The following is a 14,588-nucleotide window of genomic DNA, read 5'->3' as shown; positions in this document are numbered from 1 at the left end:
CAAATTTTTTGGCTAGACCTCTGGGTTCTTTTCAGCGATGGCAAATAATTAACATAAAAAAAAATCTAGGCCAATCACTTTAATTTGAAACTCCACAAGGGTTACATAGAGTAACTCAGGACAAGATTAATAAATTAAAAATTTAATTCTTAAGGTACTCTAAATACTTTAAAAATTAGTTTATAATTTCTTATTTTTAAAATTAAACTTTTAAAAAATGAACTTTTAAAATAGAGATTAAATAGAGCAGATGCGTTGATTTTAGATTTATCCCAAACAAGAAATAGACAAACATATGATTTGACTAATCTTATAATAGGTAAAACTAGAAAGAGCCTATACACCCAACAAAAGGACCGTGGTTAATTGAATTACACTATAACCAGCAGCTAAATAAAATAATATTAAGTTCATATAATAAGAAATGTATTGAGAAGTGATTATATCTCTGGGAAGCCACTATAGACCCTGGAGATACAAGGAGACAGACACACTGAAGGAGTTTCCAATTTAACATTATATATGTTTAGGGCCACGAGTTATAAGAGAACAAAGAAAAAGGAAAAGAACTTATTTTTAACACGTAAGTTATTGTTACCAAAATATTTCTCTGTATTAAATAATACATGGATGCCAAAAAAATGTGTACACATTTTAAGAAAGGAATACTGTATTAAAATTATGCTGATGGTAACCACTTTGAGCACCTCTTATAATCACAGAAGTCAAACATGACTTGTATTCACTTTTTGTTATCGGTATATATTGAGTATTACAATTTCAATACATTTTCCTTTCTTAAAATGTATACATTTTTTTGGCACTGTCTGTATTAAAGTTAAGTAACATGAGAACTGGAATTGCAAGAACAATTTTTGATGAGTCAGTGTGCGTGAACCGGCTAGCAGAAATTAAGGATTTATTCTTCACAGCATTAGAAATAGTGTTCATAAAATATAAAATACTCTCAGTTCAACATAGCAAACCATTGTGCAAACCTACAATTCTTCTTCACAAGGCTTTCCACATGCTCATTTTTTCATGCTGAAATGAGGCAGAAAGGGGTGAAAAGATGCATTCATGGCTACACACTGACTCAGTGCTCTGTCCACGAGACCCTCCTGGAGACACAAATCCAGCTTCGTAAGAGTGGGGAAACAATAAAAATGGAGGTCACATAAGTAACCCAGATACTTGTCAGCACAATGATAAGAGTTAAGGGGGACGTGAGGGGCATCTTCAGAGTTCCTTGTTACCTCCAACAGCTGACGTTTCCCTGACGCTTTCATCTTGATGGTGGACATACGCTCTGCTAAGACAGTGAGTGTGGACTGTAGGGCCAGCTGTTCCGCGGGGTCGCACTCTGGGGACTTGGACACCAGCTCCTCTGCGAGAGATGCCTGGAGGTCACTGATTTCATCTTGAAGCATGAGAATCTCATCCATCAGAGCCTGCAGGAAAGACTGCAATCACTCTCACGTATGGATTTTTTGGGACTGAGAAATCCTATCACTACAGCCCAAGTCTCACATCCGTTGAGATTAGTGAAAACATTTCACTTGAAGTCATTTAACCAGCAAACAGGGGGCCTGCTAACTTAAGTTTCACAATGAAAGTAGCAGACTAAATGTCGGAAAATTTCTGATTTCAAAACCGTTTTGTCACTAACTTAAATGAAGTTGAGCAAGTTAATTGAACTTTCTGGTTTTCAACAGGCTCTTCTACAATCCAAGAGGCATGCGCTCTATTACGTCTGAGTCAACAATTCTACGTTGAAAATAAAATTAATTGCTTTCTTTCTCAACATGACTTTTCCCACTCCAAATGGCCCTGAGTTTGAGACAAGCGATGCGTTTTAATAGAAAACTTACACAAGACGGGAGAAATCTATCACCTCTTCCTAGGTCATCATCTGGTCCTCATTTTTCTCCTTTGCTCCCAACTCTAAAATTTGAAGTCTCTTCACAGTCCCTCGCAGGTGATGTCATCAGTCCTAAGGCTTTGAAGCCTTCTAATGACGAACACTCCCAAAGGTATATCCCTAACCCAGACATCTGCCCTAAATGTCAGGCTTGCATATTCCACTCACATGTTGCACGGGTATCTCCTATTCTGTATAAAGCCTGTCTCCCCCACTTCAGGAAAAGGCACCACTCTTCTCCTCCTTGCTCCACCTCCAGACCTAGGAGTCATTATTCCCACTTTCCTTCACTTGCCAAATCCAATCCAACACCAAATCTGATTGCTTTTATCTCCAAAATATATCGTGTGTATCTGTAGGTCTTCTCTGCCCCTACCCTAAGTGAGAGCCAAATCTCTTACCTGAATTGCTCTAATGGTCTACTGCTGGACTGGCCTACTTACAGACTCTTGTCTCTCCAGAGTACTCTTCGCAAAGTAATTAGAGGGAACATTTATAAAGGTAAATCAGGTCCTCTCACTCCGCTGCTTTAAAATCTCGTGGCTCATTGCCTCTACAATAAAATCCAAGCTGCTGGCCGTACTTGCACCGGTCTCAGCCCGGCCTGCCTCTCCTGCCACAGTCCCCTTTAGCTCACTTCATCCTGCCTTCGTTAGTTACGCCAGTAGCCTCAGCAATTTCTGGAAAATAGCACCCTGTTTTCCTGATTAACATCTATCACAATTATACATGGCGTTTATTTCTCATTTTTCATGTTTTACGATTTGCTCTTTAGCTGAAATCTTGACAGGAGAAATTCTTATTTACGATTTAAATGATGTATTAGAAAAACAAGCCTTCCTGTGGGAGGGGCAACTGTGACTTCAAGCACAGACACACGGGCTTTATATTTGCCGATATTTCAGTTTCCAGTGCGGCCCTTATGGGCATGATTCCCACCTCTTCCACGCGACTGTTTCACTGTACGTATGGCACCGTCTCAGAGTGGCCTCCCAATGAATATTTAAAAAACAAAACAACAAAAAACCCTTCTCTTTCCCCAATATCAAGTATAATCATGGTTAACTGATTTTTTAAATAAACTATTATATTGACATTACTCTATACACCTAGACAAGTGCACAAACTGTCGCTGTGAACTTATGAATGCTTACAAACCACACATACGCATGCTCCTGACACCCAGGTCAAGGAACACAACACTGTCAGGACGCCACAAGCCTTCTGGGCCCCGTCCTCCCTGTCACTACCTCTCTCCTGCCCAGAGACTACCCTGGTGTTGCCTTGGAAACGTCAGGTTACTCTTGCCTGTTTTGGAGCTCTATCTACGTAAATGGACTCACACCTGAAGCACTACCTTGTGTCTGGCTTCTTTCACACCCGGATTGTGAAAGTCACTCCTGCTGTTGCAGGTAGAAAGAGCTGACCATTTTCGTCATTGGGGCATGTCCCAGGGTCACACGGTGATTTGTGGATCTTTTCCATTTAAGCCTTTCTAGTAAATTCAGTGTGGTAATCTCATTGCAGTTTTAATTTGCCATTTCCCTGATGACTAAAGGGATTGCCCACTTCCTCCTAGGCTTGTTGGCCATCTGGATATCTTATTTTGTGACTGCCTGCTAAAAAATCTTTTGCCCATTTTCTATTGGAGTCTTTCCTTTTCATATTGATGTGTGGAATTGTTCATTTATTCTGGATAGGAATGCCTTTGTTTCCTGTGGCTGTGTATGTATATTGCAAATATCTGCTCTATTTTGTGAAGTGGGTGTCCCTTCATTGGGAAAGACTTACTTAACGGTGTCCTTTGATAAACAGAAGTTCTTAATTTTACTGTAGTCTAATATACCAGCATTTTCCTCCATTAGAACAGTCAGGACTTTTAGTGTCTTATGCCCTACCCCAAGATCATGAATATATTCTTACATGTTATCTTCTAGAAGAATGATATATTCAAAGTCCAGGAAGTGGTATTAGTCGACAAATGTCTGTTATCAGTTCATGACAAGGTAAAGATATTGTGGGTAAATGTTAAGAAATTTTATAGCAACTTGGCATTGACATGATACACAAGCAATATTTTATTTTATTTTACTAAAGTGGATTAGAAATTTAAAAAACATTTTAAAAGATTATTCATTACAGATAGTTTGAGCAACTCTGTTTTAAATTTCTTTTTTCCACCTTCAGTTAGACCCACCTGAACTTAGTTTTTGTGTCTAGTGTAGGTAGGGGGTCAATTTTTTTACATGGATATCCAATTGACCCTGCGTGATTTATTAAAAATGATTTTTTTATTCAGTGTTTTGCAGTATAATTTTTGACATAAGCCAAGTGTGTTTGTAGATGTGACCGTGCTTCTAGCTTCTAATTCTGTTTCGTTGGCTCATGTGTCTATCAGTGTCAATACCACACTCTCATAATTACTGTAGCTTTGTAAGTCTCACTCTCTGCTAGGATACATCCTTCAACATTATTCATCTTCTTCAGGGTTGTCTCAGCTATTCTTGGCCTTTCCCTTTCCAATGTAGTATATCTTTTCATATATTCGCAATATAGCTTAGAATTAGCTTGTCAATCTCCACCAAAGAATTTACTGGGATATTTTAATGGGATTGTAACGAAATCACAGATTGATCTTGTTTGTTATACATTCAAAATACTTTTTGCCCAGAAAAGTATTTCCTACTACTTTATAATCATTTTTGGTATATACCTAATTGCCAAAAGTATAAAATTCATGTGATTTGGTCTGTTTCACTTAAAGGCTCTCCATAACTACACTGACCTCATTTTTCTGCACTGATCGTCTGTAGAAACAAGAGGAGCCCCTCGCTATTTCACACCACGTTCATTCTCATTCTCTCTGCTGTGCTTTTCCTCACATGTTTACATTTACAGAGCCCTCTACCCAGGCCTGTCGCTGTTCCAAATTTTCAAAATCTGTATTTCCCAAAAGACCTGCTAGAGTCTCCTTTTATCTATTTCCCCCCCACTGTAGCCCACAATCACACTGTTTTTGTTTTGTTTTGTTGTACAGTGTGTTGGTAATTCACTCTACCCGCTAGGAATGGTTTTTAATCATATATTAATGAAAAAGTTTGTCAATTTCAGCTGTGCACATAGGAAGTACTCAGCACATCTAGTTGAATTCATTACAGAGGAAACATGTATATGAATCATGAAGCAATCAGGAAAAAGCCTCCTCATTTGATTTCAGTGGATTTGACCAATTAAATATACAGTGATGTCACTGGTTTCCGTTTCCAACTCACAACGTTCTAAAACAGCTCTCTGCATGTTGTGAAGTAAGCAGTGAAAGAATTAGGAAATAAAAGATTCTAGAACTGTTCATTTCCATCCAGTTACAGTCAAGCCTCTCTATTCATGCTTCAGTTTACTCTCAAGGCAGAGGGGATACTTTTGGAAGACAGCTGTAGTGTTTAACTTCAAGATCCAGCAGACAAGCTTACTGGGGATGGGGTTTTCTTTTGCAGTGATGAAAAGGTTTTTGAAACCAGATAGAGGGGGTAGCTGTACGAAATTGTGAAAGTACTAAGTGCCGCACCATTGTACCCTTCAAAATGGTTAATTCTGTGATGTGAATTTTACTTCAATTAAAAAAAAAAAAAGTCCAGCAGTCAAATACATCTTCACCCATAACTCTGTCTCAGCTGGTGGTCAGCTGCTTCCCTACAACATCTGACTCAGAAATAACGAGAGGAAGATGAACTGTACGTCTTTGGGTTTCTGACTTGTGGTTATAAGGAGGGCATGTGCATGCCACTTACGTGGTTTAGAGAAGTACCTTGAGCTTCTCTAAAATGACTCACTTGCTAGATGAGAGGGGGTTGTGGAAGGGGGCGAAGGTGAAGGGATTAGAAAGTGCAAATTTGTAATCACAATACAGTCATGGGTATGTGAAACACAGTATGGGAATATAATCAATAATGTTGTAAAGATTATGTAGGCTGCCAGATGGGCAACGGACTTATCAGGGGGATCATGTCATAGACTGTGTCCAATGTGCTATACACCTGAAGCTGAAGTAGAATAATATTGAATGTCAACTATAATTAAACACACACACACACACACACACACACACACACACACACAGAGGGTGCCAAAAAAATGTAGACACATTTTAAGAAAAAAAAACCAAAAAAAACTGTACTAAAATTATGCTGAAAGTAACTACTTTGAGCACCTCGTATAATTGCAGATGTCAAATGTGACTTGTATTCATCTTTTGTTATTGGTACATATTGAGTATTACAATTTTAATACAGTTTTTTCCTTTCTTAAAATACGTATACATTGGCACCTGCTGTGTGTGTGTGTGTGTGTGTGTGTGTGTGTGTGTGTGTGGTCACGGGATGTAAAGTACAGCATGGGGAATATAGTCAATGGCACTGTAAACAGCTATACAGCATGTCAGAGGGACAGTAGATTGGGAGGAGAGTTAATCACTTCGTGAGGGGTGTAAATGTGTGCTACATTGCTTTGTACACCTGAAACTAATAACAAATAAATAAATAAATAAATAAATGAATAAATAAATAAATAAATAAAATGACTCACTCTGGGGAGAACGTGCTTGGTTCAACACCAAAGGTAAACATGAATTTCACTGGGACTTTCAGAACTATCAGTACAGTTTGGTTCAAACGTTGGATTGTTACACATATAAAAACACAAAAACAAAACAAAATAACCTCAGAGTTCTGCCTACTACATATCATCACTGAGCTTGGAGCAGGGAGAAGACAACACACACCCACAAAGCATTAGCTGCCCGTGATAGTGGAGGTCGGCATTACAGAGGGTTTAACACTCAGAAGAAGAACAGCCACAAATCAGCTTACGAATCGCATCAATGTGTTAAATTAAGTCTATTGTACAATTTAGAGGACAACAGGAAAGGCACTGCACTCCACCCAAATTCAGTAGATCTGGACAAGTGTTTAAAGGAAAAATGTAGGAAACTGGTTAGCTCTTTAAAGAAATTGAATACTTCTAAGAAAGTGCTGGGGAATAACACTTGAAGCATTTCTACTAATTTTTTAGGAAATATAAAAAGCATACTGGACCATCTCACCCACGTTCAGTTGAAATTTAGAACAGTAATTCTACAATAGTGCTTGGAATTTTTAAAGCACCATTCCAGAAGCTAAGAACAGATTTAGACATTGTGATACCCTTAATTTTTCATGTGGGTGGCTCTGTCCCAGAATTTGTAGAACTTAGGTACAGGCAGCAAAAGTTAGCCAAAGTAGGTCAGATGGAAAATGTTAGATTTGTGGTTACATGAGAAAGTATACATTATTTATATTTCCTTTCCCTCTCATTAGAGCATTCATGGAATTGTTAAGTGCAAATAACAGGTAATCATTGAATTAGCTACATCTCCTCACTACTGTAACTTAGTGTCACCACTCCCAACTTAGAAAGGAACGCAAGTCAGGTCGTCAGCCTTAATGACAAGAAAAGTCACAGATTCACTTCTAATTTCTAATACTTAGTACTAATGTGCAATTTTGAGTTTTCTCCATGAAATCCCTTGAACAAAACAATAGTTTGCTTTACATTCAGCTTGTGAGTGTTTTCGGTAATGACTGAGAGACGGCGCTGGTGGTGGTGACGGGGGCTAATTTGCATTTTCAGGTAGGAACTCCAGCCTGTCTGGCTGATCACCAGGATCCCATGTTCATGGAGCTCCCAAATCCTGTGGGACCCAGTGAAGCTGCGGTCAGTCACCTGGGACACAAGAATGATGAGCCTTGAACTAAGACAGAGGTGATTGGAGAGGAGACAGTCAAACTACGTAAATCCTCTCCAGGAACATGGGCTCTTGATAATCTGAGTGAGTGACACTCAGATGCACTCTATTCCAGCCTTTGGATAATTTATGCCAGATTCCTTTTGGATGCTCAAAGGGAGCCATAATGGGATGGAGGGAAGTTCTCCTGCCCCTCCAGGGACAATGAAGCACACATAGGTGGTGGGGGTGGGAAGAGACAGGGCAACGTGGACCACCCCTTCAGATGACAGCGAGGCGGCTGTTGACAATTAGAAAACTGGATTGTGGTGCTTAGACGAAAACTACATCGAAATAGTCACGTAAGTCCGGACTGCTCTCATGATTGGTTTGGTCTAGGTGAACAGAGGCTAATTTTAATTTTATATTTTTATAGCATTCTCCCCAAACCAGACTGACGATGGGTGACTTTGGGACAGCATCAAGACCCGTAGAAGGAAGTTTTATCAAAATAAGGCCTAAAATAGATGCTATGCATTTTGATCTCTATCTTACAAAGGTTCAAAAGTGTCAAAAACCTGAAATCACTATTTCCCAACATGCCATTGCTAGATGAAGCATGCTTATTTTTGTGTTATACAGTAAAAGAACGCGATTTTATCTTAGACTACACATATGATCAAGCAATGTATTCCAAGGTTATCCTGGGTTCCAAAACAACAGAAATGTAAAGCAGGGGAAAGATAAAGTACAGAGTTTCACTCTTAAAGCTGATAAACTTCCCAGTACTTGAAAGACACACATATCACATCACGCTTTTATATCTCTTAATTTGCATCTAAAAATATCTTTCTTCTCTTCCGCCTTTTATAGGATGGTCACATGTCTCTGAGTTCTGGTTAGGGACAAGTAACATACCCCCGTATCATGGTGACTGAATATTTAGGTGAATGCACGCCTCAGTACCTTTGCACCTCAGTTAGACCTGATTGTATGTTAAGAGTACAATACCTAATAATATTGCTAGAGGATTAACCAGATATTAATATATGTACTTCTTATCATGCACTTTAAATCAATGAATTTATAGCAATATTTTTCTGAGTTAGATTGATGTAATCACATCTGCTTCTCATGCAAACCTATGCTCTGCCTCGTTTACATGCCTTTTAAAAAACGATTCAAGTCAGGGACAAGCCGACCATTATAATGTAGAACCCCGTATTCTTGAACTGCTTCTTTGCCCACTGAAGGCTGAGAGTTCTTAAGTGATAACGGGGAGGTGCTGGGCACACACTGGCTACATTTCTTAAAACAACACTGAGGGAAGGAAGACCAGGTGTGTGTGTGGGGGGACTGGGGGGCTAAGGGAGTATATTTTATTCTTACAACAACTGTTTGCAACAAAATAAAAATAACGTGGCAGCTATAAGGAAATATACTTTGTGTACTAAAAGGAAGAAAGCAACATCCATGCATGTAGTTTTCTTTAATTAGATTCAAGGTCTGAATTTCTTTCTTCCCTTCCTAGGTCCCTCCCTGAAGCAGTAGTGGAAACAACCACCATATGGAACCTTGTTTACTCTGTAACAACCTGATGCAGTAAAAAAAATTGTCAGTCTGCTGTCCCCAACGCATGCTTGACCCATGACCAGTCAGTCACAAGAGTGCCCCTATTTAATCATGCAGGAAACTGAAGTCATAGCTATTTTTACCTGATGTTCAGCCATCTGGCTCTCTGGACTCCTGCCAGGTTCTAGATGCTCACTGAGTTTCATCTCGACAGCCTCCATTTTTGTGGAGATGGACTGGAGGGAGTCCTGGTACTTTTGTTGGCGTTCCAAAGCTTCGTAGAGTGTGCGCTGCTTTTCACTGATCTGAAGAAGAAAGGGGATGTTACCAAATGTTCGCTAGCCCCTTATCTTCTAGATTATGACATTTCTTTCCTCACTGCTTTACCTCTGTGGCCCAACGGAAGGGTATTCAACCGTGTACAGGATGTGTAAACTCTATACATGTATTGCATAAGACAACCACTAAGGTAATGTTGGGTGGGCTTCAACAATTTCACGTTTCAAAGACTTACCACATTCTTTAAGGTTTCCCAAGAACGCTGCAGGTCATCCAGTTTGGCAGTCGCAGATGGCTCCAATCCTGGTTCGTAGAACTCCTGGGATGACCACATGTTGGGGTGAATCCTTGCGGCATCCGTCTGCAACCTCTCAGCAGACAAGGCTTGGTAATAAGCAATATCCTGTGGGTGCAAAGCACGGCATTGGAGTCAAGGGCAAGGTAGAGTTTAGGTTCAGATGCTCTGGGTGCCGTCGTGTGGGGAAAAGGTTCAGGATTCCTACCTTGCCCAGCGACTACAAATTTGTAGTAAATTCTTGTGACAGGAGGAATTTAAAGATCATATTAAAGCATATTACAGTTGTTTTAGAATTTCAGTTTATACTTTTTAAAAAAATGAACAAATTTACCAATATTTCAAGTTGCCAAAACTCATTCTTATTTTATATTTGGTAAAATGGAAATACAAAGGATTTAAGTGGTACAGATGTTTAAAGACTGATTACCTACAACAGCAAAAAAAAAAAAAAAAAAAAAAAAAAAGTGAGAGAATCTAAATGACCTTTTTAAACATTACCTAAAATGTTGTTTAATGTATTGATTAAAGTTTTTAATAATTTTAAGTATACTTGCTTTAAATAAAATTAAATCTGTAGAAAGTCATTTTTTCAGAGATAGCCAGATCTTCAATATTTGAGAGTTCACTATTCACAGAAATTAATTTAAATATTTTAATATTAAATAAGGGAAAAATGTAATCGGGAAGTTAAAACTACTGTAAGAAATAAATAATAAAAAGGTTTTCCTTTTAACCAATTCCTGGAGGTGCACTAAAAATAATCAAAGTGAATAACGAAAAACCAGGCTTTTGAATTAGTTTTATTTCTTGGGTTATAAGTAATATCACACGTTTTAGTAGCATTGATGATGGAATCTACCAAGACATATAGTTCATTTTTTTTAACTGTTTCTATAGTTATTTATCTGTATATTAATATAAATTGAATTGGGGACTAATGTTAATATTCTGGGAATTGCTAATATAAAGCTCACTACTTTTGCAGTTGCACTGTTGACGAAACCAAGGTAACACAGGAGGGGGCCTGGTGTTTGGGGGTCTGTACGAGGGCAGAAGCAGGTTCGTGCAGCAGAACAAGTTCAGACAGGAGTCTGACACCTGAGAAGTCAGGACACCTGAGCTCCCAGTTGAAATCCTCCTCCTCAGCAGCTATATAATTGGAGCAAGTCACTCACATCTCACGCATCGCCTCCCTCATCTGCACAACACTGGGTGCTTCCGAGGATGAAACGAAGTCACATTTGAAGGGCCATGAGACCTTTTACCTATTTTGCTACTGTTGTTGCTGAGGCTTCCAGATAAGTCTCTAACATTCATTGATGCCATTGGAACATGGAGATGGGTTCCTCTTCATCCCTAGCCCTGTCACCATCTTGGGCAGATTACTTTGGTATTTGCGAGTCCTTGATAAGCTCAGTTCATGCATCCTCACCCACTTCTGCCCTACTTCAGTCCTCTACACCCTTAAACATGATAGCCTGTCATCACTGAATAGGTCCACTCCAAGTGTATGCGCCCTTCTAAAGTTACTTAAATCCTTCTTTTGCCAATACTTCTGTTTCCTGTGCCCCTTCAAGCTCTGCTTCTCCCTTGAAAAACCCTAACCAGGACTCAATTTTACTTTCTAGAGAGCAAGTGTACACGTGCTCGCATAAACACATACACATACATACAGACACACAATTAGAGCCATCACAGAGATACTCCTGAACTTAAATTTCCAAAAGTCTGTCTATATTCAGACTCACCTTTCCCTTATGCTCACCAGTTTCCTTGCTTCCTCCCACCTACTCCCAGAATTCCTTCCACCTTGGTCCATTAATATCTTCTTCCCTCTCCCTCTCTATTGGTTTTCTCCTCGGCATATAAATGGAGTCAAATCTTTTCCATCTGAAAACACCTACACACACTTTTTCTTTCGTGTTTTTTTTTTCTTGCAGGTTATCACATATTAGAACATTCCACAAACCATAACATGATGGATCATCACACGTTTGTAACACACATGTGCAATCACCATTGCTTCGTTTTCTCCCTGTTACTTCATAATCCAGTGTCCGAAAATAGGAGTTTACACTTGATATATTCACTTTCTCACCCTCAATCCACTTCTAAATACCCAAGTGGGCTTCAATCCTAATGACTCCACTGAAATTGCTCTTGCTGGGTCATCAGTGGCTCTCCTCTAAAAAATGATTGTTTTCCAGCCTTTCTCTTGCTTGATTTCTCAGTAGCATTCAATGTCACTGGCCATCGCTTTTCGGAAACGCTTTCCCTTTAATTCCTCTGTTCCCTTCCCAGCTCTTTAGTCAATTGATCTTACTCATTTGTAGTTTGTTTTCTCCACTCATTCTTAAACAGTGGTAAATTTATAATTTCTCGACTCACACAATGCAGTTGTACATGTGTATCCCACAGTCTTTTTCAACTCAATATTAAAAAAAAAAAAATCCAGGATGAAAAATGGATTTAGGGGGGGAAAAAAAAAGTATTATCTATCTTTCACCTAATTTATAAACTTGGAATTTATTCTCTCTTTCTTCTCGCCCTCACACCCACTGCTTATGTAAGGATGCAGTTCTACAGACACATGACCTTGCCAGAGCATTGGTTCAAGTTCTCATTACAGCACCAACTTCCTAATTCCCAGGTGGCCAAGTGGCAGCCTGCAGGCTGCCTCTGGCCTGTATACAGTTAGCTTGGCTCATACGGTGTTTCACATTGTTTTAAATTTCTCTTCACTGAGACGGGGAGATTTCCTAAGAATCCAGATTCCCAGCTTCTCTTGCAAACCTGCAGGTAGGTGAGGCTGGACTCTGTGTCCACGTGGCTACAGTAATTCCACAGGAGAAAGGGCCTCGTTTACCTGCAGAGGTACTGTCCCAGTCCCCTGCTGCTTCTCTCATTTACATCACACGTGGAACTCCTGTCCCAGGGCCTTTCTGGCTCTGAATTTGTCCACTCCATTCTCCTGTCCACATTGATCCAGAATGATCTGTTCTAAAACTCACTTCTGTACACAGCGTCTAGATAATTCCCTCAATGGTTAACTATTAGCTTCTGGATAAAGGTGATATTCTTTTGTGTGGCATTCAAGGCCCTTCGTGATGTGTTTCCTGCATCGCTCTGAGCTTCATTTCTCTCCCTCCTCCTCCTCCAAATCCGTGTTTGTCCCATTATGCTGGCATTATTTGCACATGCCTTGATGGGTCATCTTCCTTCGGCCCCCACACCTTCCTATACGTGGCTCCTTCTGCCTGAAACACTTCACATCACGCCAGTGCACTCCAGCTGCCTAACTTGGACTCTTGTCTCTGAGCTAAAGGTTGCCATTCTTGAGCAATACTAAACACCAGCCTGGTTTCAGTGCGTTCTCTGTGTCCTCCCTTAACACTCAGAGTTTCCCACTGTCACAGCACTTGTCCCAGTCTATTGTAATTTCTGGCCTGCTCTCATACAGACTGTGAGCTCCACAAAGACCGCAGATGTGTCTTTAGTCTTTGATCCTGATAACACGGAGTGTTTGGCAAATAACAGGCAGACATCTATGTCCATAATGAATCATACATGTAAAAGTACTTCTTTAAAATCTATTATTTGATATACATTTATTTATTGTCCACAAGGAAGCAAAAGTCGCCTTGAATGTTATAAACATTTTTAATTCCTCTATTATAAATAAAGAAGGCCTTAAAAGAGCTAGAATAAAATAAACGTGTCACTTAAAAATCCTTTTTTTTTTTTAGGCTCTTCTGTGTGTGAGTGCTTGTACGTATGTGTATGGCTCAGGCCTGCCAAATCTGAAATGACAACTCTTGGTTTCTTAAAAGGATTTGAAAATATATCACCTTTCGTAGATGAGTAATTTTGATCTATTTGAGACTACAGAGATTCAATAAAATAAACCAATCAGTCCTATGAGCAACTACTAAATATTTGGCATAGTGAGGAATCACTCCTAGAATTACGTCTCTCATTGCTTATGTGCCTAAGCTGGAGAGTTGTTATCACGTAGATTCCTAAGTAAATCAATTTGGAAAACGATAGCTACTATTTAATTAGCACTTTCCAGTCAAAAGCCTAATTTTATGTTAATATCGCATTTAAAAATGTTTCACAATTCTGTGAATTGAGAAGCATTGCTTCCCATTACAAATGAGGGGACTGAGGGACTTTCCAGCTACACTCAGCTCAGAGGAAGAAGAGCTGGACCTCGTTCTGAGCCCAGCACTCTACCCATTACACCATCGCCCGTTCCAAACCTCGACTTGCCTCAACTCTTCCCAGGAACTGAAGTCTTGGCTTGCTTCTGAAGGAATGAAGAAGCCTGCAGCAAATTCTGGGGCTGCTTCACTATTTCTACCCTCAAGTAAGCGAAATTCTTACCACATTTCAGCTAATAGCTGCTGTCAGAGACAGATCACACTGACTGGGGGATCAGTTAGTTATATAAGGGAGATCTACTTACAGAAGCAGCAAGCACAAAACCTGTTTTTTAACAGCTGCGATTTTATAAAGCAGCTCTATTTGGCTGCTCCTTGAAACAGCTGTGCACATTCTGTACAGTGTTTTGAGACTAAAAACTGGACCTTATGGGGATTCTAAATGTCCTCCTCAGTTTCAAGGAAAATTTTGTAAACCCAATGCATCACTAGTCATGGTGTAGTATTTGTTCATTTTCCTCTGACTTACACTAGTGTATAAAGAACATGTGGCCACAACAATGGGTCCATTTGTTTGAGCAACATCAAGTATAATAC

General features: G+C 39.5%; 1 protein-coding gene across 21 annotated transcripts in view; it reads right to left on the bottom strand.

Moving 5' to 3' along the window:
- The window catches only part of SYNE1 (spectrin repeat containing nuclear envelope protein 1), a 414,622-nt gene that overhangs the window by 132,446 nt on the left and 267,588 nt on the right, over window positions 1–14,588 (bottom strand). For all 21 annotated transcript variants that reach the window (XM_088795370.1, XM_088795376.1, XM_088795381.1 and 18 more), the window contains 3 exons: window positions 9,766–9,933; window positions 9,395–9,556; window positions 1,257–1,451 (listed from right to left, as the gene is read on the bottom strand). In XM_088795370.1, coding sequence (XP_088651496.1) covers window positions 1,257–1,451; window positions 9,395–9,556; window positions 9,766–9,933 — 525 coding nt within the window. The remainder of the gene's footprint in view (window positions 1–1,256; window positions 1,452–9,394; window positions 9,557–9,765; window positions 9,934–14,588) is intronic.

This window comes from Rhinolophus sinicus, chromosome 2, assembly GCF_057876585.1.
Source record: "Rhinolophus sinicus isolate RSI-liver-muscle chromosome 2, RSI-T2T, whole genome shotgun sequence".
Lineage (NCBI taxonomy): Eukaryota > Metazoa > Chordata > Mammalia > Chiroptera > Rhinolophidae > Rhinolophus > Rhinolophus sinicus.
This window is presented reverse-complemented; position numbering and strand designations above follow the sequence as displayed.